The following is a 26,821-nucleotide window of genomic DNA, read 5'->3' on the forward strand; positions in this document are numbered from 1 at the left end:
ACCGGCTTCGGTGGTGGGGTCATGTGAGGTGAATGAAGGTGGATAGGTTACCTAGGAGAATAATTTACTCTGTTATGGAGGGTAAGAGAAGTAGAGGTAGACCAAGACGACGATGGTTAGACTCAGTTTCTAACGATTTAAAGATAAGAGTATAGAACTAAATGAGGCCACATCACTAGTTGCTAATCGAGGATTGTGGCGACATATAGTAAATTCACAAAGGCTTGCAGACTGAACGCTGAGTGCATAACAGTCTATAATGACAATGTGTGTATGTATGTATGTATGTATGTATGTATGTATGTATGTATGTATGTATGTATGTATGTATGTATGTATGTATGTATGTATGTATGTATGTATGTATGTATCATTTCACCCCCATTAAATGATGAGGGATGTATTATGTTAAAGAGAATATTAGTGTTGGTTATATTGGCAATTTCGATGGGGTGTATACTAAGTTGAATTATGTTTCCATCACCTTTTATCATTTGTTTACCGACTACCTTAAAACTATTAGCTTTAATTGTAAGAGTGTTAGGAGGTTGATTAGTATATGAGGTTTCTAAATTTTCTTGATCTTACAAACTATTATCACTAAGGATATTCGTGTTATCAAATTTTTTAGGTTCATTATGATTTATGTCTTTTATTAGAACTTATGGGGTATGTTATTTACCTTTATTTTTGGGGAAACAAATTTTTTTAAACTATGGACCAAGGTTGAAGTGAGGATTGAGGAGGTCAAATGATTTATAACCAGTCTGTTCAATACTCGCGAGTGGTCCAGAACTGACAGAATAACATTTATTTAATTAGTTTTGTTTTATGAATGATTATGTTGATCGTATTGATTTTATACTTAGATAGCTTATATAGAGCACAAGGGGAAGTTGAATGACTTTTAAGTATTTATAAATATAATACTATATAATTTATACAATGAATATGTATTGTTTTATTTAAACTACATACATTGAAAAATGTTAATGTGATTAAACCATTAAAATAAAAAGTTAGCTCCTTTAATTTGATCAACACATTTCTTTAATTGGAAATAAATTTCAATAATACTATTAACAGTAATATACCTCTACTTTCGTTTCAATTAAAGGTAAATAAGGATGTAATCATCTAAGATCAGGTCGAAAATGATTGCGATGTATCGCTTCTTCTTTAAGGTAGATTGAATGATCAATACTTTGTGAGTGCAAATCAAATATTATAATTAACTACAACCCTAATATGCTCAATCTATAGCACCTTGGTTTCACTCATGATATAATCCTAAATTCCTAATAGTAAAATAAATAAAAAGAATGTACTAATAATTGACCATGATATGATATTTGATCAACCTATAATAATAATAATAATAATAATAATAATAATAATAATAATAATAATAATAATAATAATAATAATAATAATAATAAACCGGGAGGAGTAGGGCAATCTCTACATCAAAGATGAGAAAGATTACAGAGATTTTAAAAAAACGTAAAGAGAAGGGGAGACGTGCTGAACTTTTAGGATCAAACCCACACTAAAAAAGGGGAGCATTTGTCTCGGTCGTTAATGATTTTTAGATAGGATTGAAACTAATATCATTACGATTGATGTTAAAAATAATTGTGAATAGTGAGACAATAAATATAATTCAGATTATTTATTTTGAATTAATCATTCTTTTTGATGGAAGTCAAATATACTTATATACTAAATAAATGGATTATCTTCCCCATCAGTGGATGGATATATATAAGAATAATCATACTAATTCGACAAAATGTCAATATGCCGGGCTGAGTGGCTCAGACGGTTAAGGCGCTGGCCTTCTAACCCCAACTTGCCAGGTTCGATCCTGGCTCAGTCCGGTGGTATTTCAAGGTGCTCAAATACGACAGCCCCGTGTCGGTAGATTTACTGGCACGTTAAAGAACTCCTGCGGGACTCAATTCCGGCACCTCGGCGTTTCCGAAGACCTTAAAAAGTAGTTAGTGGGACGTAAAGCAAATAACATTAATTATTAAATGTCAATATCAAGCGGCAGCTTTGAACCCAAAATGATGATTAATTGAAAAATGGCATATTAAACGTCGTAATGAACAAGTTAGAAGGAATGTAGTACCCATAATTACTTGTAAACCATGAAATCCCATTGATATCAAGAAAGTTGATACATATACAGCATCACTGATGGTAAAAGGGCCTTCAATATATTCATAGGTTTTCAGAATAGTGAAGTAAATATCCAATAAGATTGTCAAGAATAATCTTTGAGTAGTTGGACTATAATTTCCTTCTATTAGACTGTGGTATGACAAGTGACGGTCACCCCTGAGGCAAGAAGAATGGGGAATTTGGAGAGGATTAAAGTGTTGGATACCTAAAGGAGGTCAAAGTCTTCATAATTCAATACTGGGTGAAAGACTTCTGTGTAAAAACAAAGCTCAGAGGAAGGAGATGAAAAAATATACTTCAGAAATAATAAATAAAATTATACCCCATCGTAGCCCCTTTCTTACTGGCAAGGTATGAAGACCTTGGTAAGTCCCCTTTCGTGTGAATTATAGTTAAAGTATTTAGAGCTAATCCTAAAAAAGGAAATTATCGTATTGGTGAAATCATTTAATTATTCCTATGGTAGTTGCTATAACTCCAAAGGCGCCGGTTAAAGGTCAAGGGCTTGGATTAACTAGATGATACGGGTGATTTGAATGTGTTACCATACTTTACATCTCTGCGTGGCTAAACTAGCCAAGAAGAATGTTTGCCACAACTGATTCCAAAGTTATTAAAAGTATTTGGGCAATCAGTAGGATAGAGAGTGTTGAGAGCACCAAAGAAGGTCCAGTATTTCCTAGTAAAGTTAAGAGGAGGTGACCTGCAGTTATAATAGCGCCTAAACGACCAGCAAATGTTCCTAGACGAATAATATTTCTAATTGTCTAAATACAAACTATAAAGGGTATGAGGACTGGAGGTGTTCCCTGCGGAACTATATGAGCAAACATATGAGTTGTATGGTTGATACACCCGTAGAGTATGAAAGTTAATAACAAAGGTAGTGCTAATGCGAGTGTTAATGCTAAAAGTCTATAGCTTGTAAAAATATCAAGGAATAAAGGATTAAAAGTCATACTAATCAAATTATTTTAACATCAATCGTAGTGATTTTAGATTCAATCCTCTCTTAAAAACTATTAATGAACGCGGAAAAAGTTCCCCTTTTGAGTGTGGGTTTTATCCTAAAAGTTCAGCACGTTTCCTCTTCTCTTTACGATGAAACCATGAAATATTGCTACTATAAAGAAGGTTGATCCATATACAGCATCACTGACAGTGATCCATCCATCCATCCATCCATCCATCCATCCATCCATCCATCCATCCATCCATCCATCCATCCATCCATCCATCCATCCATCCATCCATCCATCCATCCATCCATCCATCCATCCATCCATCCAGATACAGATACAGTGGCTTACATGGCATGGAAGTTCAGTGAACCGCGATAACTCCATACTGGAGATTATTCTCATTTTATCACGATAAACCCATAGTGGAGATTACTCTCATTATATCACGATAAATCCATAGTGATAACTACTCTCAATATATCACGATAACCCCATAGTGATAACTACTCTGAATATATCACGATAACCCCATAATGGTAACTACTCTCATTAGATCACGATAACCCCATAGTGGAGATTACTCTCATTACATCATGATAACCCCATAGTGGAGATTACTCTGATTATATCACGATAAACCCATAGTGGAGATTACTCTCATTATATCACGATAACGCCCTAGTGGTAACTACTCTCATTACATCACGATAACCCCATACTGGAAATTACTGTCATTATATCACGGTAACCCCATAGTGGAGATTACTCTCATTACATCATGATAACCCCATAGTGGAGATTACTCTGATTATATCACGGTAACCCCATACTGGAAATTACTGTCATTATATCACGGTAACCCCATAGTGGAGATTACTCTCATTACATCATGATAACCCCATAGTGGAGATTACTCTGATTATATCACGGTAACCCCATAGTGGAGATTAATCTCATTATATCACGATAACCCCATAGTGGAGATTACATCTCATTACATCACGATAACGCCCTAGTGGTAACTACTCTCATTATATCACGATAACCCCGTAGTGGAGATTACTCTCGTTATATCACGATAACCCCATAGTGGAGATTACTCTCATTATATCACGATAACCCCATAGTGGAGATTACTCTCATTATATCACGATAAGCCCATAGTGGAGATTACTCTCGTTATATCACGATAACCCCATAGTGGAGATTACTCTCATTATATCACGATAACCCCATAGTGTAAATTACACTCATTACATCACGATAACCCCATAGTGAAGATTACTCACATTATATCACGATAACCCCATAGTGGAGATTACTCTCGTTATATCACGATAACCCCATAGTGGAGATTACTCTCATTATATCACGATAACCCCATAGTGGAGATTACTCTCATTATATCACGATAACCCCATAGTGGAGATTACTCTCATTATATCACGATAACCCCATAGTGGAGATTACTCTCGTTATATCACGATAACCCCATAGTGGAGATTACTCTCGTTATATCACGATAACCCCATAGTGGAGATTACTCTCATTATATCACGATAACCTCATAGTGGAGATTACTCTCGTTATATCACGATAACCCCATAGTGGAGATTACTCTCGTTATATCACGATAACCCCATAGTGGAGATTACTCTCATTATATCACGATAACCCCATAGTGGAGATTACTCTCGTTATATCACGATAACCCCATAGTGGAGATTACTCTCGTTATATCACGATAACCCCATAGTGGAGATAACTCTCATTATATCACGATAACCCCATAGTGGAGATTACTCTCATTATATCACGGTAACTCCATAGTGGAGATTACTCTCGTTATATCACGGTAACTCCATAGTGGAGTTTACTCTCGTTATATCGCGGTAACCCCATAGTGGAGATTACTCTGATTATATCACGATAACGCCCTAGTGGTAACTACTCTCATTACATCACGATAACCCCATACTGGAAATTACTGTCATTATATCACGATAACCCCATAGTGGAGATTACTCACATTATATCACGATAACCCGATAGTGGAGATTACTCTCGTTATATCACGATAACCCCATAGTGGAGATTACTCTCATTATATCACGATAACCCCATAGTGGAGATTACTCTCGTTATATCACGATAACCCCATAGTGGAGATTACTCTCATTATATCACGGTAACCCAATAGTGGAGATTAATCTCATTATATCACGATAACCCCATAGTGGAGATTACTCTCGTTATATCACGATAACCCCATAGTGGAGATTACTCTCATTATATCACGATAACCCCATAGTGGAGATTACTCTCATTATATCACGATAACCCCATAGTGGAGATTACTCTCATTATATCACGATAACCCCATAGTGGAGATTACTCTCGTTATATCACGATAACCCCATAGTGGAGATTACTCTCGTTATATCACGATAACCCCATAGTGGAGATTACTCTCATTATATCACGATAACCTCATAGTGGAGATATATCCATCCATCCATCCATCCATCCATCCATCCATCCATCCATCCATCCATCCATCCATCCATCCATCCATCCATCCATCCATCCATCCATCCATCCATCCATCCATCCATCCATTCATCCATCCAGATACAGATACAGTGGCTTACATGGCATGGAAGTTCAGTGAACCGCGATAACTCCATACTGGAGATTACTCTCATTATATCACGATCACCCCATAGTGGAGATTACTCTCGTTATATCACGATAACCCCATAGTGGTGATTACTCTCGTTATATCACAATAACCCCATAGTGGAGATTACTCTCATTATATCACGGTAACCCCATAGTGGAGATTAATCTCATTATATCACGATAACCCCATAGTGGAGATTACTCTCGTTATATCACGATAACCCCATAGTGGAGATTAATCTCATTATATCACGGTAACCCCATAGTGGTAACTACTCTCATTACATCACGATAACCCCATACTGGAAATTACTGTCATTATATCACGGTAACCCCATAGTGGAGATTACTCTCATTACATCATGATAACCCCATAGTGGAGATTACTCTGATTATATCAGATAACCCCATAGTGGAGATTAATCTCATTATATCACGATAACCCCATAGTGGATATTACTCTCGTTATATCACGATAACCCCATAGTGGAGATTACATCTCATTACATCACGATAACGCCCTAGTGGTAACTACTCTCATTATATCACGATAACCCCATACTGGAAATTACTGTCATTATATCACGATAACCCCATAGTGGAGATTACTCACATTATTTCACGATAACCCCATAGTGGAGATTACTCTCATTATATCACGATAACCCCATACTGGAAATTACTGTCATTATATCACGATAACCCCATAGTGGAGATTACTCACATTATATCACGATAACCCCATAGTGGAGATTACTCTCATTATATCATGATAACCCCATAGTGGAGATTACTCTCGTTATATCACGATAACCCCATAGTGGAGATTACTCTCATTATATCATGATAACCCCATAGTGGAGATTACTCTCATTATATCACGATAACCCCATAGTGGAGATTACTCTCATTATATCACGATAACCCCATAGTGGAGATTACTCTCGTTATATCACGATAACCCCATAGTGGAGATTACTCTCATTATATCACGATAACCCCATAGTGTAAATTACACTCATTACATCACGATAACCCCATAGTGAAGATTACTCACATTATATCACGATAACCCCATAGTGGAGATTACTCTCGTTATATCACGATAACCCCATAGTGGAGATTACTCTCGTTATATCACGATAACCCCATAGTGGAGATTACTCTCATTATATCACGATAACCCCATAGTGGAGATTACTCTCATTATATCACGATAACCCCATAGTGGAGATTACTCTCATTATATCACGATAACCCCATAGTGGAGATTACTCTCGTTATATCACGATAACCCCATAGTGGAGATTACTCTCGTTATATCACGATAACCCCATAGTGGAGATTACTCTCATTATATCACGATAACCCCATAGTGGAGATTACTCTCGTTATATCACGATAACCCCATAGTGGAGATTACTCTCGTTATATCACGATAACCCCATAGTGGAGATCACTCTCATTATATCACGATAACCCCATAGTGGAGATTACTCTCATTATATCACGATAACCCCATAGTGGAGATTACTCTCATTATATCACGATAACCCCATAGTGGAGATTACTCTCGTTATATCACGATAACCCCATAGTGGAGATTACTCTCGTTATATCACGATAACCCCATAGTGGAGATAACTCTCATTATATCACGATAACCCCATAGTGGAGATTACTCTCATTATATCACGGTAACTCCATAGTGGAGATTACTCTCGTTATATCACGGTAACTCCATAGTGGAGTTTACTCTCGTTATATCACGGTAACCCCATAGTGGAGATTAGTCTCATTATATCACGATAACCCCATAGTGGAGATTACTCATATTGTATCACGATAACCCCATAGTGTAAATTACACTCATTTCATCACGATAACCCCATAGTGGAGATTACACATATTATATCACGATAACCCCATAGTGGAGATTACTCATATTATATCACGATAACGCCATAGTGGCGTTTACTCTCATTATATCACGATAAACCCATAGTGGAAATTACACTCATTATATCACGATTACCCCATAGTGGAGATTGCTCATATCATATCACGATAACCCAAAAGTCGTGATTACTCTCATTATATCACGATAACCCCATGGTGGAGATTACTCACATTAATCACGATAACCCAATCGTGGAAATTACTCTCATTATATGATGATGACTCCATAGTGGACGTTAATTTCGCCATATCTTCCCTACACTTCGGGAGTCCGAATCCATTAATAATATCTTTTGTTTGTTTGGACTGAGTCTGGCAATTAATTTTTCAGCCGTCCTTCATACATGATTTGAGTACTTGACCTAGTCGTAGATCATTTCAAGGTAGGGACGTCAGATTCCCGGGTTCTGCTATCAGAATGTGCATCTTCATGGGTGCTTATCCTTGAAGGAAGAAAGTACAACAATAATTTCGTCCATTAATTCCTCTGAACTGCAAAGTCCATTAACATTTCATTTCATATCGAACTGTGATGAACTTTTGATTAATTTTAATGGCTTAGTCAAAATGGTTATCTGAATACGTTATTCGCAGTAAAAGCAGGTCTAATCCACGTGAGGCATATTTGGACATCTTCATCATGCCTTACCTTAGAATATAACCAAAACTTTACATCTTAGCGAGGTATCTGCACATAGCACAAGGTCCAATTCTTTAGTCTGATTTTACATTATTCAACACCCCAAGGGCAGTAAGAACCTGAGAGTAAGGATTTCAAAGTTTGAACGTGAACACGTTCACCAAGTGACTCGTGGGGTCGGGGACAGCTTTCAATGTCACCGAAATAATTCCCTCATTATGATTGACTAACATGTGAGATGGTTGCAATCTGTTTCCTAACAGGATTTCTTTGAATGTCTTTCAGTTGCAGGCCAAGCTGGAAAAGAAATTTCCCGACAATTTAAGACAGAGCTGTGTATCATTATATTGAGAAACAGAAATAAAATATAATATATTTGGGTAATATGTTGTGTACCTCCTTCACGGGTACACCTACTCCTTCAGAAGCATATTAAAGGGAAAAATAAATCAATTAGTTGATTTATTAAAGGCATTCTTACCTAGAATTTCACGCAGCTTAAAATATTGCAACGTACTTTTAAATAAATGCAAGATACTATACCGAATATAAGTGAGAGACGGAGAGATCCATGAGCATTTGAAGAAGAAGTCATGAAATGAAGTATTTCAGTCTTCTGTATACTGGATAACCCAAACCTCTCAGGAGGTTCACAAGACTTCATATAATACAAATTTGTAAGGGAGTTGTATATATTGAAATTTACTTGAAATCTTGACGGAAAATTAGATCTTTTCAGCCGTTCTTAGGTAACTCTCTTCAACCAAATATTAATTCGACTTCTTCCATTTCTGTTGATGCTATGGTGGTTTACATTTATTAGCTCAGGTTTCACTTTTTTAAATAAATGGGCACAGAATTGGTAAGTGGCAAAGGGCATGGTGGTATAAAAAACAAACCTCCCGTATGACGCAGCTCACCTTGTCCCAGACGTCCATCTGCTTCAAGCTGCGGCCACATTGGGTGAACCTTCGTTCATGCTGTACATTTACTTGCGTATTAGTGTATTTTTACTGTAAATTCTAGGAGAAAATGCTGTTTTAGGAACATTTTAAGAGACACTGCAGTAGCATATTTGACTGACACTTAGGATTACTCTTTAATTTCTAAAACTCATTGTTACAAGATCAGATTGCCGTGCATCATAAAGGATACGGGTACCCTGCCAGTAAGCAACACGATTTTCCTTCAATTACTTGCGTTTGTCTGTCCTCCATTCGAGAAAGTAGAAGCCAATTGAATGTTCTAACGTAACATGAAATTCATTCGTTTCAACGTTCGTTCTCTATTCAATATACAAATATTGCCTGGTTTAACAAGTACAAGCGACTCCAGTCTTGATTAGATATTTCACTACACTTCACAGTTTTCTGCGTCTGGTTATATATCATAACCTGAAGTTTTAAAGGACCCCATCATCTAGTTGGTCGGTTTACGAGATTTAAGGCAAACTGCACTTCTACTGAGACTGAGAAAGCATCTTGTGACGAACATCCTCATTGGATGACAAGTGCTTCTTTGACTATTATGTTCGTCTTCAGACATCCTCAATACATTTATCATATGGATGGTAAAGAAGCACAGACCTGCAGTGTGCTGAACTACTTAACGTTGCGTGACATCCATGCACTATTCATGGGCCAATGGGAAAGCAATTTTATTTATTTCGTAAGTACTAGGAAGTAAGCCACTCCTGAGAAACTAGCGTAACAAGGTAAAAGATTGATTTATTACACTGCCCCAAATTGAATGTGTTGATAGAAAGATGGATCAAGTGAAAGACGTCTTTGAGATGAAATGTTCTAAGCTCTTCTCCACATCATCAAGACCGTGGTGACGTTGCCCTCTAAAACTGCACAATTCACTGTCGCGGCTGTCAGCTGGCGTTACGGACAGAAATGTCCGAATGTGTTTCTGGCTGAATCATAAACGTGATTGTTAATTCAGAAAACAAGTAAAAGGAAGCTGAATGACCTTTTTTCTTTTTGTCGTCGTTCGCATTACGGTGTTTAGAATGTTGTGAGCACGTGCGCGCTCAAACAGTCCTTATGTGTCACAACTAATTCCAATTCCGTTGAGCAAATTAAGAAATCACATAGAGAATTTTACTGTGGTGCACACACTTTTTCACAGAGTTGGAACTATGTTCAGATCTCGTCAGGAGTAACGGGAGCATTAGTTAGCACTGAGTTTGCTGCCTCTTTCTGTTTTTGAACAAAGTAGATATGTTCCTTTTCGCATTGATTGATTGATTGATTGATTGATTGATTGATTGATTGATTGATTGATTGATTGATTGATTGATTGATTGATTGATTGATTGATTGATTGATTGATTGATTGATTGATTGATTGATTGATTGATAAGTCCCAATAATGAGAAGCAGACAGTGTGACTGAAATTGCAGTTACGTCTTGCTCCATTTTGATGTATTAGATCGGTGATGAGTGATTAAAAATTTACGTTTAACTTTTGAACATGTTCAGGTTAAATCATAATGAAAAATTCCAATTTTAAGGACGTTCAAGGGGCCCCTCACCTTGAATTTTCCCTTTGCACAATTGTAGAAGCTTTTGGGATCAAATGTCGTACTTCACGTTCCAGCTATGCTTATTCTACAACGAAATGATGCCTCTAAATTCGATAGCAATTTAATTTAGAATTTCGAGCAATAATCCACATGGCCATCGTATTCATCAGCTCCATCTACTTGTTTGGTATACGTAACATACTTAGTAGTCTATCACGAACATCAAGGGTGCCGACTACTGCTTTGGCTGTTGTATATTCCCCAGCTGAATATTTTCAGGCCAACTAGTGGATAATCACCTTCGCCAGACAATCCCTGGTACTTTGCGTTGTATTCCCTCCCAGTGATTTGTAACATCGCTCCAGACAACAGGATCACGGAAAATGATGCTCTTCCAATTCATCCTGATGCGGACCGTCTTTGTAAACCGAGAAATCCAGCCAGGTTCAACCTCCTGGAGAACTCGACACCTCATGGCCTACTGGTGCATCCCTATATCACTGGGGCTTCATAAATTCTCCCCAATGTGAATGCGGTTCTGGATTCAAACCATCAAGCATATTGTGCAGGAGTGCCCTCTACGTGCATATCCAGGCTCCTTGGATGAACTGAACTCAGCATCTCCAGAAGGAATTAGATGGATCGCAGACCTTTCTACCCATATTTGAAAAGTGGTCCTAATGCTGTAAATTGTATATATGTAACAATATAATTTATTATAATTTCTATTGTCCTGTAAGCATCATACGCTAAATAAATAAATAAATAAATAAATAAATAAATAAATAAATAAATAAATAAATAAATAAATAAATAAATAATATACGTAAATGGCCCAATGACATTTGATAGAGGTTGGCAGGTATTTCTTTAGAAGTGGATTTGCTTCATAATAAAGTGAACGTCGGATTTGAGGAACGTTTCCAGCTAAGTGGATCTGTGAGCTCGTAGATCTCCTTTAACTTTTACTCAACCGAATCTCTACTTTTACTAATTTTAATTGTAGATTAAAGATTACAAGATGCAGGTACAGTTCTAGATTTTAATAATTTCTTACCATAGTGATGAAACTAGGGCGCGGAGACCTCTCAGAGTTTGAAGATGAACGCTGATTGGCTCTCTCAACTCATACTGAACGTCTGTTTTCAGGTCTGGTCTGGTAGAACACTTTGGTACGATGTTCAGTCGTTATTTTGGTGATACATCCTACACTGTGGAACCTGTCACATGGCATATTTCTAGCTTCTGAGACACTATTCAAGATCTCCATTTAATCTTCTGAGTAATCTCCCATCCGGTAGTTGATGAACTAAGCAAGTAGCGTAGATCTTGCAGGAGAAGAAATAACTAGCAGCTTTCACAGTGGTGTTTAGAGGATTAGCATAATTGCTTTGATTCGAGCCCGAAGCGATATTACTCGACGACTACATATTCCATACACACCGAGCATTCCTTCCCCTTTATGAGCTCTAGAAATTATTCACCACTGGAACGATTTTCTTGAACATATCACTTACCTATAGCAACTTGAGCAATGTTTCATAGATCAGGAGTTGTTAATTAGTGAGTAATATTTATCTGGTGTTGTTAAGGAACTCTTCACCTATACGTATGAGGCCTAGCCACTGTCTGAGTGTGCTTACTTGGTGACGTAACTCGCAAGAAGTTCCCATTATGTTTCTTCGTGCCCAACTACAAGGTGAATAAGTCCCCTCCAATAAATTATTTCGGGCTCCAGTTGCTCTGCCAGCAATTCGTCCCCCTTCTTTTAGAATGTTTATATAATTCTGGTGATTTGTAGAATGTTGATGTTCTTTTACTTTCGTGAAAGCATTTTCTCAATTGTTATAGTCGCGGAAGTCGTTTCATTTAGAACGAGAAGACACACTCTACATACGCGTATTAGGCAGTCTCCGTTTGAACATTTACGGTTGTACAGTCTTTCTATATTGCCCCTGATTTAGTTCTATCCATATTTTTATTCTTTTGGAAACGTGCATAGCCATAGTGACCTCTGAACTTGGCGTTGACACATCTTCACTAAGTACCGTATTAAAAAGTAATTTACCTCCGAGCAGCCTCCCCACTGCCAGTTGCCTTTAGGCTTACGGGAATGCACGCGACCGTCACAGCTGCACTCGTTGAGATCGCCGCGGGAGCAGGCTCTGCTGACACTGTACGTGACTCCAGCTGCCGACACGGCGTACACGTAAGCTTTCTCTCGGCTTTCTAAAATCACACAACATAACCACAAAGTTATATGAATGTGTTGTACTTGCAATGCTAAGATAATAGTTATTCGACTGCTCAGTCTAGAATAGAAATACATTTATTTCAAGTTAATTAGAAGTAGGACCAGCTGTAACTAACTGCCACTGCAACTTATATATATCAAATAATATACAAAATCTAACATAAACGAGCGTAAAATACTGACAGCCTCAATATTACTTTTAGGTTACCATTTCAGACATATAGACCATACTAACAAGAGTAAGAGTTATCAGACACATTCTAATGCCGAGGATGAATTAAGAATAGAGCTAAACATCTAAAATGTATCTAGGGGGTTATGATATTTCGTAATATTTAATTAATTTGGTGAAAATTCATAATAAAGGGCTTAAAAAGTGGTAAGACAGCGGTATTTACGATAGTACTTTGCTGTATAGTTTAGGGCGATTGTGTAATTGAGAGGCAGTGACTCGTCTGTCTGTCTTGATGCACTCAGGCATTCTGAACTCGCTCGAGTATGGTATTATGTTTCTCTGAAATATCGCTGTAAATTACTGCGCCGTAATATCCAGGTAGACAGGGTCGAGAATTTTAATCATCGATGGTTAATTTAGCTGACACGGAGGCTGGGTGTAGGCTACGTGTCGCCTTCATAATCATTTCATCCTCATCACGACGCACAGATCGCCTACGGGCGTCAAATTAAAGAACCTCCACCTTGCGAACCAAAGTCCTCGGACATCGCCCGTTACCAGACACTCACTACTGATCTGCATTTAGGGCAGTCGCCCAGGTGGCAAATTCCCTATCTGTTGTTATCGTAGCATTTCTTAAATTATCGCAAAGAAATTATAAATTTATTGCACATCCCCCTTGCCAAGTTATTCCAATGCCTAACTCCCCTTCCTATAAATGAATATTTGCCCCAATTTGTCCTCTTAAATTCCAACTTTAAATTCATATTGTGATCTTTCCTAATTTTGAAGACACCACTCAAACATATTCGTCTACTGATGCCATTCCACGCCATCTCTCCACTGACAGCTCGGAACATACCAGTTAGTCGAGCAGCTCGTCTCCTTTCTCCCAGTTCTTCCCAACCCAAACATTGCAACATGTTTGTAACGCTACTCTTTCGTCGGAAATCACACACAAGAAATCGAGCGTTTTTTGGTTTTGTTTTTCAGTTCTTGAATCAAGTAATCCTGGTGAGGGTCCCATACACTGGAACCATACTCTAGTTGGGGTCTTACTAGTGTGACCGTATCGGCACAATTAATATTTATTTCAAATGATATGCTTGGTAAGGAAGCAGGCAGCAAGCTTTCTTTGTATGGATGTTGGGAGAAGCATTAGATTGTGCAATAGGACGCCCGCCAGAGCGGCGCCTTACACACCCACTGGGTGGCTTGAAGAACCCCCGGACTAGGCACACGTCATAGAAGAAGCAGCAGAAGAACACTATTTTAGCGACTCCATATTGAAAACAAATGCTAGCGTTCAGCGATGCCAAAGCGATCGGGCCAATTTTAATGTATTTTCGGCTTAAATAAGGCTTGGTTAACAAATATGCATCCGTCAGAGCAGTAGAAAGAATATTGACAAAAATTTAAAATCAGGAGTTATAGTAGAAGAGATTCTCCAAGGTAAAGGCGCTTAAAAACAGCTTACGTAACCAACTTGGCGTACTGACGCGGCGGGTGAAGCCAGGTGCTTTTGGGGATTCACCATTTCCCCTCCGATCTTATTAATTAATTACTGCAGATCCGCCGAACATAATCATCTCCGCATGGCATAGCGCACTTGTGCATAACCTAGTCACACAATCTAGCGTATTGCTGATTTCAACAGGCTGGTTTATCCAGGAGAGGTCAAAATAAGGGTGGGGGTAAGGCCCGATAGCCACCCCTATCCCCGTCTTTGCTATAAGTTGTTGCACTTCCTTGGGGGAGTCAGTAGTCGAGGACGAGCTTCAGAGGTGGAACCACCGTCGGATCACGAGCGGTAACTACCTCTTCCTCGTCTGAATAACTGACACAAAAAGCGGGAGTGAAGTTCTAAAGATGTTTTCTAGTGTGCAGTGGTGGTAGGAAATGTAACTGTATGACAAAGATATTTGTGCGACATCCGATCGCGAAGTAAACTCTAAATACTTGTAATTAGGTCGTAGGTTGTGACTGTGTAAAGCTGAGTACGCCGTGGGGATCAAACTCCGGACGGAAAACGCTCATCGCGAGGTTGATGTCTGTAGCAGTGAGGGAGCTCATTTTTCGAGGAGTATAATTCGGGGATTTGGGAAACTCTGTTTCAAAAGAAAAGCAGGAGTCGTGTGAAGAAATACTATAAAAATAAATCCATGTAAAACTGAGAACAGGATTTCAGGATCAAATTATCACACGAAGTAGCGGGGAGTGATAAGTGCAGGATCTGAATGATCTAGACAGAAAATTAGGAGAAGGACGGTTGATTTATATCACGGAAGTAGGAGGCGATAGACTTGGGAATGAGGAGATCGTGAATGTTCAACTCGCCTAATTTAAATGAAATAGACTAGCTGAGGTATTCATAATAATTAGCATCTCGTAACTTGCATCGGTCATAGAACGATAGAGAGGAAGTTTGATGGTGTCAAGTGATCAACAAGTGTGCAAGATTGTGAAAATATAATTTCAGTGATCTGTTCACCAGGAAGATGGATTACTCCAGAAATGTCATCGAACTCCTAGAACTCAGGACTGTACGAGCCAGCGACATGGAGTGAGCACCGATGGCAGGCCCCCGGAGCTCCGGACGGGCCAAGATGCACCAAAACTGTTGAGTACCGAGCTATTTTTCTTCCAATGTTAGTATTTCCCCTTGTAAATAGAGTTAATGTAAAGATAGGGTTAATGATGATGTAATTGATAGGTTAATTATCTCGGAGTGGTTGGATGACCCATTGTTTAGTTTGATTTATTTGAGTAGATATGGGAGGGGAATGAACCAGAAAGGATGTATAGAGTTTGGGACCCCTTTTAGAGCTTGCATGTGCATGCCATACTATTTTTTATGAGTGCTGAGAAGGAGTTGAGGGGGGAAAATGAGTAGAAAATTGTGCAGGTTAATGTCGTAGATCTCATCTGCGTGACTGCATAAGACGAGCAGGGATTAGCAGGTGACAGGATCGTTAACATGTGCCTATACAGAAATTAATGTGGAATAGTGACAGCACTAAATTCATAAAGGTAGAAACAGTAGTTTGTTTTGCATGCTAGTGTATAAGTTTGGTAGTAACTGAAGATGTTCGAGAAGATATGTGCGGAGGTTCGAACCTGGTCCCCCTACACATTAGTTAGGCTAATAAAGTAGATATTTATTAGTTGAGTTTGATCATGTCTGATTATTATTATTATTATTATTATTATTATTATTATTATTATTATTATTATAATCATTACTTTCTTAATGTAATTTTATCGGTTATTTTATACCGATATATATTTCGAGCAACAGGTTAAAGTATTATTATTATTATTATTATTATTATTATTATTATTATTATTATTATTATTATTATTATTATTATCTTAATGTGATTTGATCGGTGATTTTATACCGCTATATTTCGAGCAACAGGCTAGAGTATGACAGGTACACAATCTCGCCTCAGTAGGCAGAGAACATGGAACATTGCCGTAGTCGGTGGTTGGCGGTATTGTGGTAAATGCACGACGAAGAGAATGTGCGATTGAACCTCAGACCTCCGGAGATATGAGAGAATTTGATGTGAGTTAACGGTTGAATTTGAGAAATAATTCTCGGGTATTGAAAGTGTATGGGCTGGCTTGAGCAATGAATAGTTTGCGCCAGTTTCAAATGAATTAAATTTTATAGACACAATGTCCTAGCGTAAGCAGGTTGGTTGGTGTCTTTAGCTTCCAGACGGTGGAAAGAATGACCGCTGTGAAATACGAGCGAGGAGGGGAGAGACTTGTGGGGGTAGGTCCCTGCACAAGCGAAGAAGTTGGTCGTGCTAACACTCTGCCTTTCCTTTGAGAAATAATGACAGTAGAGTTCTGTAATTACCACATATGCCGTAAGCCATGAACCAGAAAGCAATGTAGATGTTTCCGTTGTATGGCAGTGTTCACATGATTAGGGTAAATTAGGGTTTGATTGCAGGATCTTTGATGGAGACGAACATAGTCTCCAGTTCGAACCTCGATTGCACATAGACAGGACGGCTGCTCGTACAAGTAGCGGGTTCTACGAGATGAAATACAGCCATTTATATTTTGTGTTGGTGTATAATATATGTTTCTTTTCAGGGTGTAATCTTGTTTTGTGTTAAGTACTGTTCTGCGCGAATTTGGACTTCGTGAAATTTCACTGATAGTTGTTGTAAGTGACAAGTTCGTTGTCAAGCCTGTGTTCGTTTAATTTTTATTTCAATTTTTTTCTAATTCGTGGAGACGCGTAACCTTATTTTTCTTTCCATGGTTTAAGTAAAGCATATGATTATTTCTCCAGGATACTTTTATTCATGTATAGATATTTGGTGGCGGTAGATGTAAGAAAGGCGACCACTCTGAGGTGTAACTGGGTTAGTGTAAGTAAAATTTAACTTAGTGACGTGGGATTCGGTCCCAGGGGATACTGGCATTTGGAGGAAAATGGTTCGTAATTGTAACTGTAAATAGGTAATATTTGTTATTCTTGTTTTTGTGTAACACTCAACAGTTTTAATGTTCAACGGGTGATAGACAACAAAAACCAGAGGTAGAAATGTAGTATGTCTACGAGTATGGTCATCCCTCGGGGATGTGTATTTTTTGTATTATGTCAAATTAGGTATCCATCAGAGTGTTGGTTCGGATGGAAGTTTTTCTTTCATCTGAAATATCATTAGGAACTGTGGTCATCCACATAGATATTCAAATGGAATGTGGATGAAGTTAGCTGATGGATAGTAGCACGGATTTTTCCGTTGCTAAGTAATTGTATTCAATTTGTCAATTTATATTAGTTTACCAAGGATGTCATACGGTTTGTATAGATTTCAACGAGCGCCTTAGTAAAATGGGAAAAACTTATTTGTGAATATCTCTACCGAAAAACAAGCATCCAAAACCCTCTTCCGTTCATTGTAGGTCTTTAAGATAGTTTAAGTTTGATAGCCTCTACATGCCGCGAACGGTCTTCGACCCTGAGGAGTCCGTGTTCAGACCTCAGGAACGGGAGAGTAGCAGTGACCTTGCTGGGCTGTATGGCCGATAACTTCTCATGTGAGCGGATTAATGATACAATCCCAATGAGGGGAAATCGGCACAGGCCGAAAAGGTCCCTTGACTATCGACTTCCGTGGAGCATGGTCCCATGTGTTCGTGACCCGAAAGGGTTGGTTTGTTGTCACATGGTCCCATGAGTCATGGGGGACGGTGGGAAAGGTCCCACTAGAGACTTATATGTCCTCTCCTTTACATCCTCACTAACAAAAGCAAAACACATGGCACTATAGCCGTTGAAGGGCCTTGGCCTACCAAGCGACCTCTGCTCAGCCCGAAGGCCTGCAGATTATGAGGTATCGTGTGGTCAGCACGACGAATCCTCTGGGCCGTTATTCTTCGCTTTCCAGATCGGGGCCGCTATCTCACCGTCAGATAGCTCCTCAATTCTAATCACGTAGGCTGAGTGGACCTCGAACCAGTCCTCAGGTCCAGGTAAAAATCCCTGACCTGGCCGGGACTCGAACCCGGGACCTCCGGGTAAGATGCAGGCACGCTACGCCTACACCACGGGGCCAGCTTACATTCTTACTACAACCCCTAAATACCCTCATAATCACGTGCAAAGATCTGTGCCTTTTATTTACAATCCCATTTATGTGAACACCCCAAAGATCTTTCCTTATATTTACACCCAGCTCAGAAAATATAGTATCTAGGTGTGCAAAATTAAAAAATGCACCTACAATTGAAACATATTTCAACTACTTAACAATACAATATTTTGATAAAGATAAAAAATAAAAACAAGAAAAAAAAGGAGAATGATGATGATGATTATTATTTACACAATTACGACATGATTAGCTAATTTCTATTAAACTTGGTTATAACAGTGAGATTATATAAAGTCTATAGTTTGAGGAAGGCTAAATCTACAATATTTCCATAACATGCGAGTAACAATTTAGGACTTCACCTACGTACAGTATCGGTGACAACAGGTGAGGCTCGTCTGACAGAGACGGGTAGTGTATTCCCTGTCGTGGTGCGGTGAGGTGGAATAGATAAGAGTGTATCAAATTTTGAACGTGTTCGGAAACTGTGATCGGATCAGAGGTGGTGAAATTGACTGTACAAGTAGGGAGGTGAGCATGAGGAGAGTATGTGACGAAGAAGGCATAAAGCATTAAGATTACGGCGCTGTTTGAGTTTTAGCCAACCGAGTTCATCGTAGACAGGTGTAACATGGTCAAAGTAACGTAGATCACATATACAGCGAACACAGGTCGTTGTACACGGCGTCACAGTAGTCGAAATGAGGTAATACCGTAGTGCATATGAGGCGTTTTTAATACTCGAACTCGGGTTTTGTTTTCATTTAATAGTGAATTATGACTTAGTGTGTATTCATGTAGTATTTCCATAATATATCGAACCCTTTGGTCCATACTGAAGGATACCTACATTCCTTACCTATCAGCAAAAGTTCATAAGATCTGTCTCTTGGGTCGTCACTTGCTGAGGTAAAGGTAGGGTTCAGTAATTCTAATCTATCTACTCAAATGAAAGGTTTGTTTAAAAATGTTCCTATTTATTCAAGTGATTCCTGAAGCATTTATGGTTTATCAGTAGTATAATACAGGGATTCTGCGGCCTCCTCCCTCGGGAAATTTGAATTCTGGCGGGAAATTTGAATTTTGGCTGGAAATTTGAATTTTGGCGGGAGATTTGAATTTTGGTGCGAGATTTGAATTTGTAAACAAAGCCACGTGCTTTTTGACAGCTGTCATCGACAACATCGCATCGCTAACGTCACTGCTGCCATCTTGACGGGCCTAAACCTCAGTAGTGCCAACTTAACCTAACTAGCGTGAGGTAAACAAAGCCACGTGTTTTTTGACAGCCACGTGCTTTTTGACAGACAACAACGCATCGCTAACCTCAGTACTGCCATCTTGACGGGCCTAAACCTCAGTAGTGCCAACTTAACCTAACTAGCGTGTGGTAAACAAAGCCACGTGTTTTTTGACAGCCACGTGCTTTTTTGACAGTTGTCATCCGCCATCTTTAAACTACAGAGCACTGTGCTGCCCTATTTATCGTAGTAGATGTAAAATTCGTCACCTGTCATCGGCAGTGCTGCCATCTTGGCGGGCCTAAACCTTAGTGCTACCAACTTAACCTCACTAGCGTGAGATAAACAAATCCACGTGCAGCTGTCATCCGCCATCTTTAATCCATAGAGCACCGTGCTGCCCTCTTTAGCTACTTACCTTTGAAATGTGGTACGTCACAGCTGTCATCCGCCATATTGCATCGCAAACCTCAGTGCTGCACTCTTTAGTTTGAAATGTGGTGGCGGCAAATTCCACGTGCTCTTGTTTGGAAACAAAGAAACGTGCAGCTGTCATCCGCCATCTTTAATCCATAGAGAACCGTGCTGCCCTCTTTAGCTACCTACCTTTGAAATGTGGTACGTCACAGCTGTCATCCGCAATCTTGCATCGCAAACCTCAGTGCTGCACACTATAGCTAGATACCTTTGAAATGTAGTGGCGGCAAATTCCACGTGCTCTTGTTTGGAAACAAAGCCACGTGCAGCTGTCAACCACCATCTTTAATCCAGAGAGCACCGTGCTGCCCTCTTTAGCTACTTACCTTTGAAATGTGGTACGTCACAGCTGTCATCCGCCATCTTGCATCGCAATCCTCAGTGCTGCACTCTTTATCTAGATACATTTGAAATGTAGTGGCGGCAATTTGAAAAATACTTTATGCTCCTGTTTGGAAACAAAGCCACGTGCAGCTATCATCCGCCATCTTTAATCCAGAGAGCGCCGTGCTGCCCTCTATGTGGTGGTGGTAAATTCTACACGCTTTACAAATCCATGTGCTTTTCTGACAGCTGTCAACCGCCAGAGAGCACCGTGCTGCTCTCCTTGTGCCGGTGACAAATTCCACGTGCTTTTTGACAGCTGTCATCCGCCATCTTGCATCACAAACCTCAGTGCTACACTCTTTACTTGAATAATGGTGGCGGATAATTTAAAAAGAAAAATTCTACAGCAGCCATCTCCCGACGCTAATTACACAAGATGGTGGTTATACATGACTCCTTAAAGGTGCTTATGCGAGATGATCGCTATACATAGTTTCTTATGAGACTCCCTTGGGATGCTTGCGCAAGATGGCGGTTATACAAGGCTCCTTATGAGACACCCTAGGGATGCTTGCGCAACATGGTGGTTGCTCTTATGAGGCGGCTTAAGGATCCTTGCACAAGATGGCTAGAGACGCCCCCCACCCCTAAGGATGCTTGCGCAAGATGGCGGACGCAAGATGGCGGTTATACATAGCTCCTTATGAGACAGCGAGTACTCGATACAACATGTGATCAGAACATTGATTGATGTGTTCAGAACACAAAATAAGTGATCAAGACTAGAATCGAACACTGTACTCGATGTCGTTAACTTCAACATGTGATTAAAACATTGTTTGGTGTGTTCAGAACACTACATAAGTAGAATCGAACGCTGTACAACATGTTAGGGGATACCTTTGTTCTAAGAAGATCAGATTGAAACATAACAAGACTAGAATTGAACACTGCACTCGATGTCGTTAACCTTAACATGTGAACAGAACATTGATTGATGTGTTCAGATCACTAAACAAGTAGAACCGAACACTGTACAACATGTTAGGGGATACCTTTGTTCTAAGAAGGTCAGACTGAAACATAACAAGACTAGAATCGAACACTGCACTCGATGTCGTTAACCTTAACATGTGATCAGAACATTGATTGATGTGTTCAGATCACTAAACAAGTAGAACCGAACACTGTACAACATGTTAGGGGATACCTTTGTACTAAGAAGATCAGATTGAAACATAACAAGACTAGAATTGAACACTGCACTCGATACAACATGTGATCAGAACATTGATTGATGTGTTCAGATCACTAAACAAGTAGAACCGAACACTGTACAACATGTTAGGTGATAATTTTGTTCTAAGAAAATTAGATTGAAACATAACAAGACTAGAATCGGACACTACACTCGATGTCGTTAACCTTAACATGTGATTCGATACAACATGTTAGGGGATACCTTTGTTCTAAGAAAATTAGATTGAAGCATAGCAAGACTAGAATCGAACACTGTAAGAACATTGTTTGATGTGTTCAGAGCAAAAGTACAACTTCAATGATTTACCTAGTGTAAAACACACACTGTGCACATATCGCATAGCTAACTCGGCAACACTTCAAGTGATTTGCTTAGTACGAAAATAAAAAATCTATACCGCGTAGCTAACTCGTTCATCGCACTGCTAAGACGCTTAGTAATTGCAAATACACTAGTATATGTCATACGAAAGTCAAGAAAGCACACTGCGTAGCCAACTCGCTCGGGTCACTCGCTTAGTAATTGCAACACGACTAGAACACTGATACACACACGGATAAGAATGTTGCGAGCTACTACATTCTTACATGTTAAAAAATATTGGGGGTGAAAGATCATAAATTATATGTACACATGTTGTCTCCTCCAAGTTGTAAGACGAAATAGACGCAGTACTGCGAGTTTCCGCTCTAGCTAGCGAACGGAAGTAGCATGATATCTCAGCAAAAAAAAAAAAAAAAAAAAAAAAAAAAAAAATACGCGTGAGCTTGCATACATGCAAGTCAGACACAATGATGGATACCGCGATTCAAATCCTGGTAACTTGCGCCGTCAGGAAGGGCATCCGGCGAGCATCTAGCTGTAAATCCCCGATTCTCATGTTAGAAAGAACAACTTGTTGTAAAACATTCTTAATCCCAGTTCTTTGACGTCAGGAAGGGCAACCGGTCGAAAACAATAGTGTATGATGTAAGAGGCTAGATTCTGCTAGCTTTGCGTCAGGAAGGGCAACCAGTCTTAAAACAAATTCTTGCGATTTAAAATCTTAGTTCTGCGTCAGGAAGGGCATCCGGCAGTAAAACAATAGTTCACGATACAGCGATTTAAAATCTAAGAAGAGCATCTGGCTGTAAAACCCCGGTTCTCGTGTTAGAAGTTGTAAAACAGATTCTTAATCCGAGTTCTTTGACGTCAGGAAGGGCAACCGGTCGAAAACAATAGTGTATGATGTAAGAGGCTAGATACTGCCAATTTTGCGTCAGTAAGGGCAACTAGTCTTAAAACAAATTCTTGCGATTTAAAATATCTTAGTTTTGCGTCAGGAAGGGCATCCGGCTGTAAAACAATAGTTCACGATACGGCGATTTAAAATCTAAGAAGTGCATCTAGCTGTAAAACGCCGATTCTCGTGTTAGAAGTTGTAAAACAGATTCTTAATCCGAGTTCTTTGACGTCAGGAAGGGCAACCGGTCGAAAACAATAGTGTATGATGTAAGAGGTTAGATACTGCTAGTTTTGCGTCAGTAAGGGCAACTAGTCTTAAAACAAATTCTTGCGATTTAAAATCTTAGTTTTGCGTCAGGAAGGGCATCCGGCTGTAAAACAATAGTTCACGATACAGCGATTTAAAATCTAAGAAGAGCATCTAGCTGTAAAACACCGATTCTCGTGTTAGAAGTTGTAAATCAGATTCTTAATCCGAGTTCTTTGACGTCAGGAAGGGCAACCGGTCGAAAACAATAGTGTATGATGTAAGAGGCTAGATACTGCCAGTTTTGCGTCAGGAAGGGCAACTAGTGTTAAAACAAATTCTTGCGATTTAAAATCTTAGTTTTGCGTCAGGAAGGGCATCCGGCTGTAAAACAATAGTTCACGATACAGCGATTTAAAATCTAAGAAGAGCATCTAGCTGTAAAACTCCGATTCTCTTGTTAGAAGTTGTAAAACAGATTCTTAATCCGAGTTCTTTGACGTCAGGAAGGGCAACCGGTCGAAAACAATAGTGTATGATGTAAGAGGCTAGATACTGCCACTTTTGCGTCAGGAAGGGCAACTAGTCTTAAAACAAATTCTTGCGATTTCAAACCTTAATTTTGCGTCAGGAAGGGCATCCGGCTGTAAAACAATAGTTCACGATACAGCGATTTAAAATCTAAGAAGTGCATCTAGCTGTAAAACCTCGATTCTCGTGTTAGAAGTTGTAAAACAGATTCTTAATCCGAGTTCTTTGACGTCAGGAACGGTAACCGGTCGAAAACAATAGTGTATGATGTAAGAGGTTAGATACTGCTAGTTTTGCGTCAGGAAGGGCAACTAGTCTTAAAACAAATTCTTGCGATTTAAAATCTTAGTTTTACGTCAGGAAGGGCATCCGGCTGTAAAACAATAGTTCACGATACAGCGATTTAAAATCTAAGAAGAGCATCTAGCTGTAAAACACCGATTCTCGTGTTAGAAGTTGTAAATCAGATTCTTAATCCGAGTTCTTTGACGTCAGGAAGGGCAACCGGTCGAAAACAATACTGTATGATGTAAGAGGCTAGATACTGCCAGTTTTGCGTCAGGAAGGGCAACTAGTGTTAAAACAAATTCTTGCGATTTAAAATCTTAGTTTTGCGTCAGGAAGGGCATCCGGCTGTAAAACAAGAGTTCACGATACAGCGATTTAAAATCTAAGAAGAGCATCTAGCTGTAAATCTCCAATTCTCTTGTTAGAAGTTGTAAAACAGATTCTTAATCCGAGTTCTTTGACGTCAGGAAGGGCAACCGGTCGAAAACAATAGTGTATGATGTAAGAGGTTAGATACTGCTAGTTTTGCGTCAGGAAGGGCAACTAGTCTTAAAACAAATTCTTTCGATTTAAAATCTTAGTTTTGCGTCAGGAAGGGCATCCGGCTGTAAAACAATAGTTCACGATACAGCGATTTAAAATCTAAGAAGAGCATCTAGCTGTAAAACCCCGGTTCTCATGTTAGAAGTTGTAAAACAGATTCTTAATCCGAGTTCTTTGACGTCAGGAAGGGCAACCGGTCGAAAACAATAGTGTATGATGTAAGAGGCTAGATACTGCCAGTTTTGCGTCAGGAAGGGCAACTAGTCTTAAAACAAATTCTTTCGATTTAAAATCTTACTTTTGCGTCAGGAAGGGCATCCGGCTGTAAAACAATAGTTCGTGATACAGCGATTTAAAATCTAAGAAGTGCATCTAGCTGTAAAACCCCGATTCTCGTGTGAGAAGTTGTAAAAGAGATTCTTAGTCCAAGTTCTTTGACGTCAGGAAGGGCAACCGGTCGAAAACAATAGCGTATGATGTAAGAGGCTAGATACTGCTTTTTAAAATCCTAGAAGGGCATCCAGTTGTAAAACGGATTCTTGTGATTTAAAATCTCGCGTCAGGAAGGGCAACCGGTCGTAAAACAAATTCTCGCGATTTTAACTCCTGCGTCAGGAGGAGGCACTCGGCTTTAAAACATAGTTTTAATCCCGGCCCTGCTACGTTAGGAACCACATCTAGCTGTAAAAAGAGGAGCTTCAAACATTTACACTTTTAAGCTTTATTAACGGGTTATGGGTTACATTTTTTGTTCTACTACATAGAACACTATCTTTGAAGTTGTATCGGCGCAGTCATTCAGAGCGAAGTATGGAATGCACGTGTTTGCTGAAATTGTACACTCGCCTTCCGGCTGTACTAACCTTGAACGAGGACACTGCGTGCTGATAAGCGACTTGTAACTCACCGTGTAAGCTCCAAACATAAATTATCATGATTTTACGGAGAGGTTAAAACATACACAGTGCTAGCATATACCCCCCCCTCCTATCGAAAGAGCCTGCACGGCGCCGGCATGTAGGCTACTCCTGTTGAAGGAGCCTGTACAAGGTTTAACACCCCTCTATCAACAGCCCTTACTTCATACTAGCTTTTTTTGCACACCCTCGAAACGGCCTAAGAATGTAATATACTACCGTAGGGAGAGGGTAAAACTCGGTGCCAGCACATAGCCTACTCCTACCGAAGAAGCCTGCACACAGCTTAACGCCTCCATCCGACAAATGAATCACCCTCAACACCCTTGTACTCACAATCAGTTTCGGGGAAGACTGCACAAGGTTTAACACACCCATCAATAGCCCTTACTTAATGCTGGCTTTTTGCACGCCCTCAGCCTGCACACAGCTTATCACCTCCATCCGACAGATGAATCACCATCACCATCTTGGTCTCACAATCATTTTCGAAGGAGTCTGCACAAGGTTTAACGTCCCCATCAACAGCCCTTACTTAATGCTGGCCCTTTGCACGCCCTCGAAACCACCTGATAATGTAATATGCAACAGTAGGAACACCCCCATCCGACAAATGAATCACCCTCAACACGGGTTTTACAGCTAGATGCACTTCTTAGATCTTAAATCGCTGTATCACGAACTATTGTTTTACAGCCGGATGACCTTCCTGACGCAAAATTAAGATTTTAAATCGCAAGAATTTGTT

At 39.4% G+C, this 26,821-nt stretch overlaps 1 protein-coding gene across 1 annotated transcript in view; it reads right to left on the reverse strand.

Moving 5' to 3' along the window:
- The window catches only part of LOC136863450 (protein Wnt-4a), a 401,792-nt gene that overhangs the window by 295,549 nt on the left and 79,422 nt on the right, over positions 1-26,821 (reverse strand). The window contains exon 4 of the mRNA XM_067139856.2: positions 13,030-13,190. Within this exon, the coding sequence (XP_066995957.2) occupies positions 13,030-13,190 (161 nt within the window). The remainder of the gene's footprint in view (positions 1-13,029; positions 13,191-26,821) is intronic.

This window comes from Anabrus simplex, chromosome 2 (assembly GCF_040414725.1).
Source record: "Anabrus simplex isolate iqAnaSimp1 chromosome 2, ASM4041472v1, whole genome shotgun sequence".
NCBI lineage: Eukaryota > Metazoa > Arthropoda > Insecta > Orthoptera > Tettigoniidae > Anabrus > Anabrus simplex.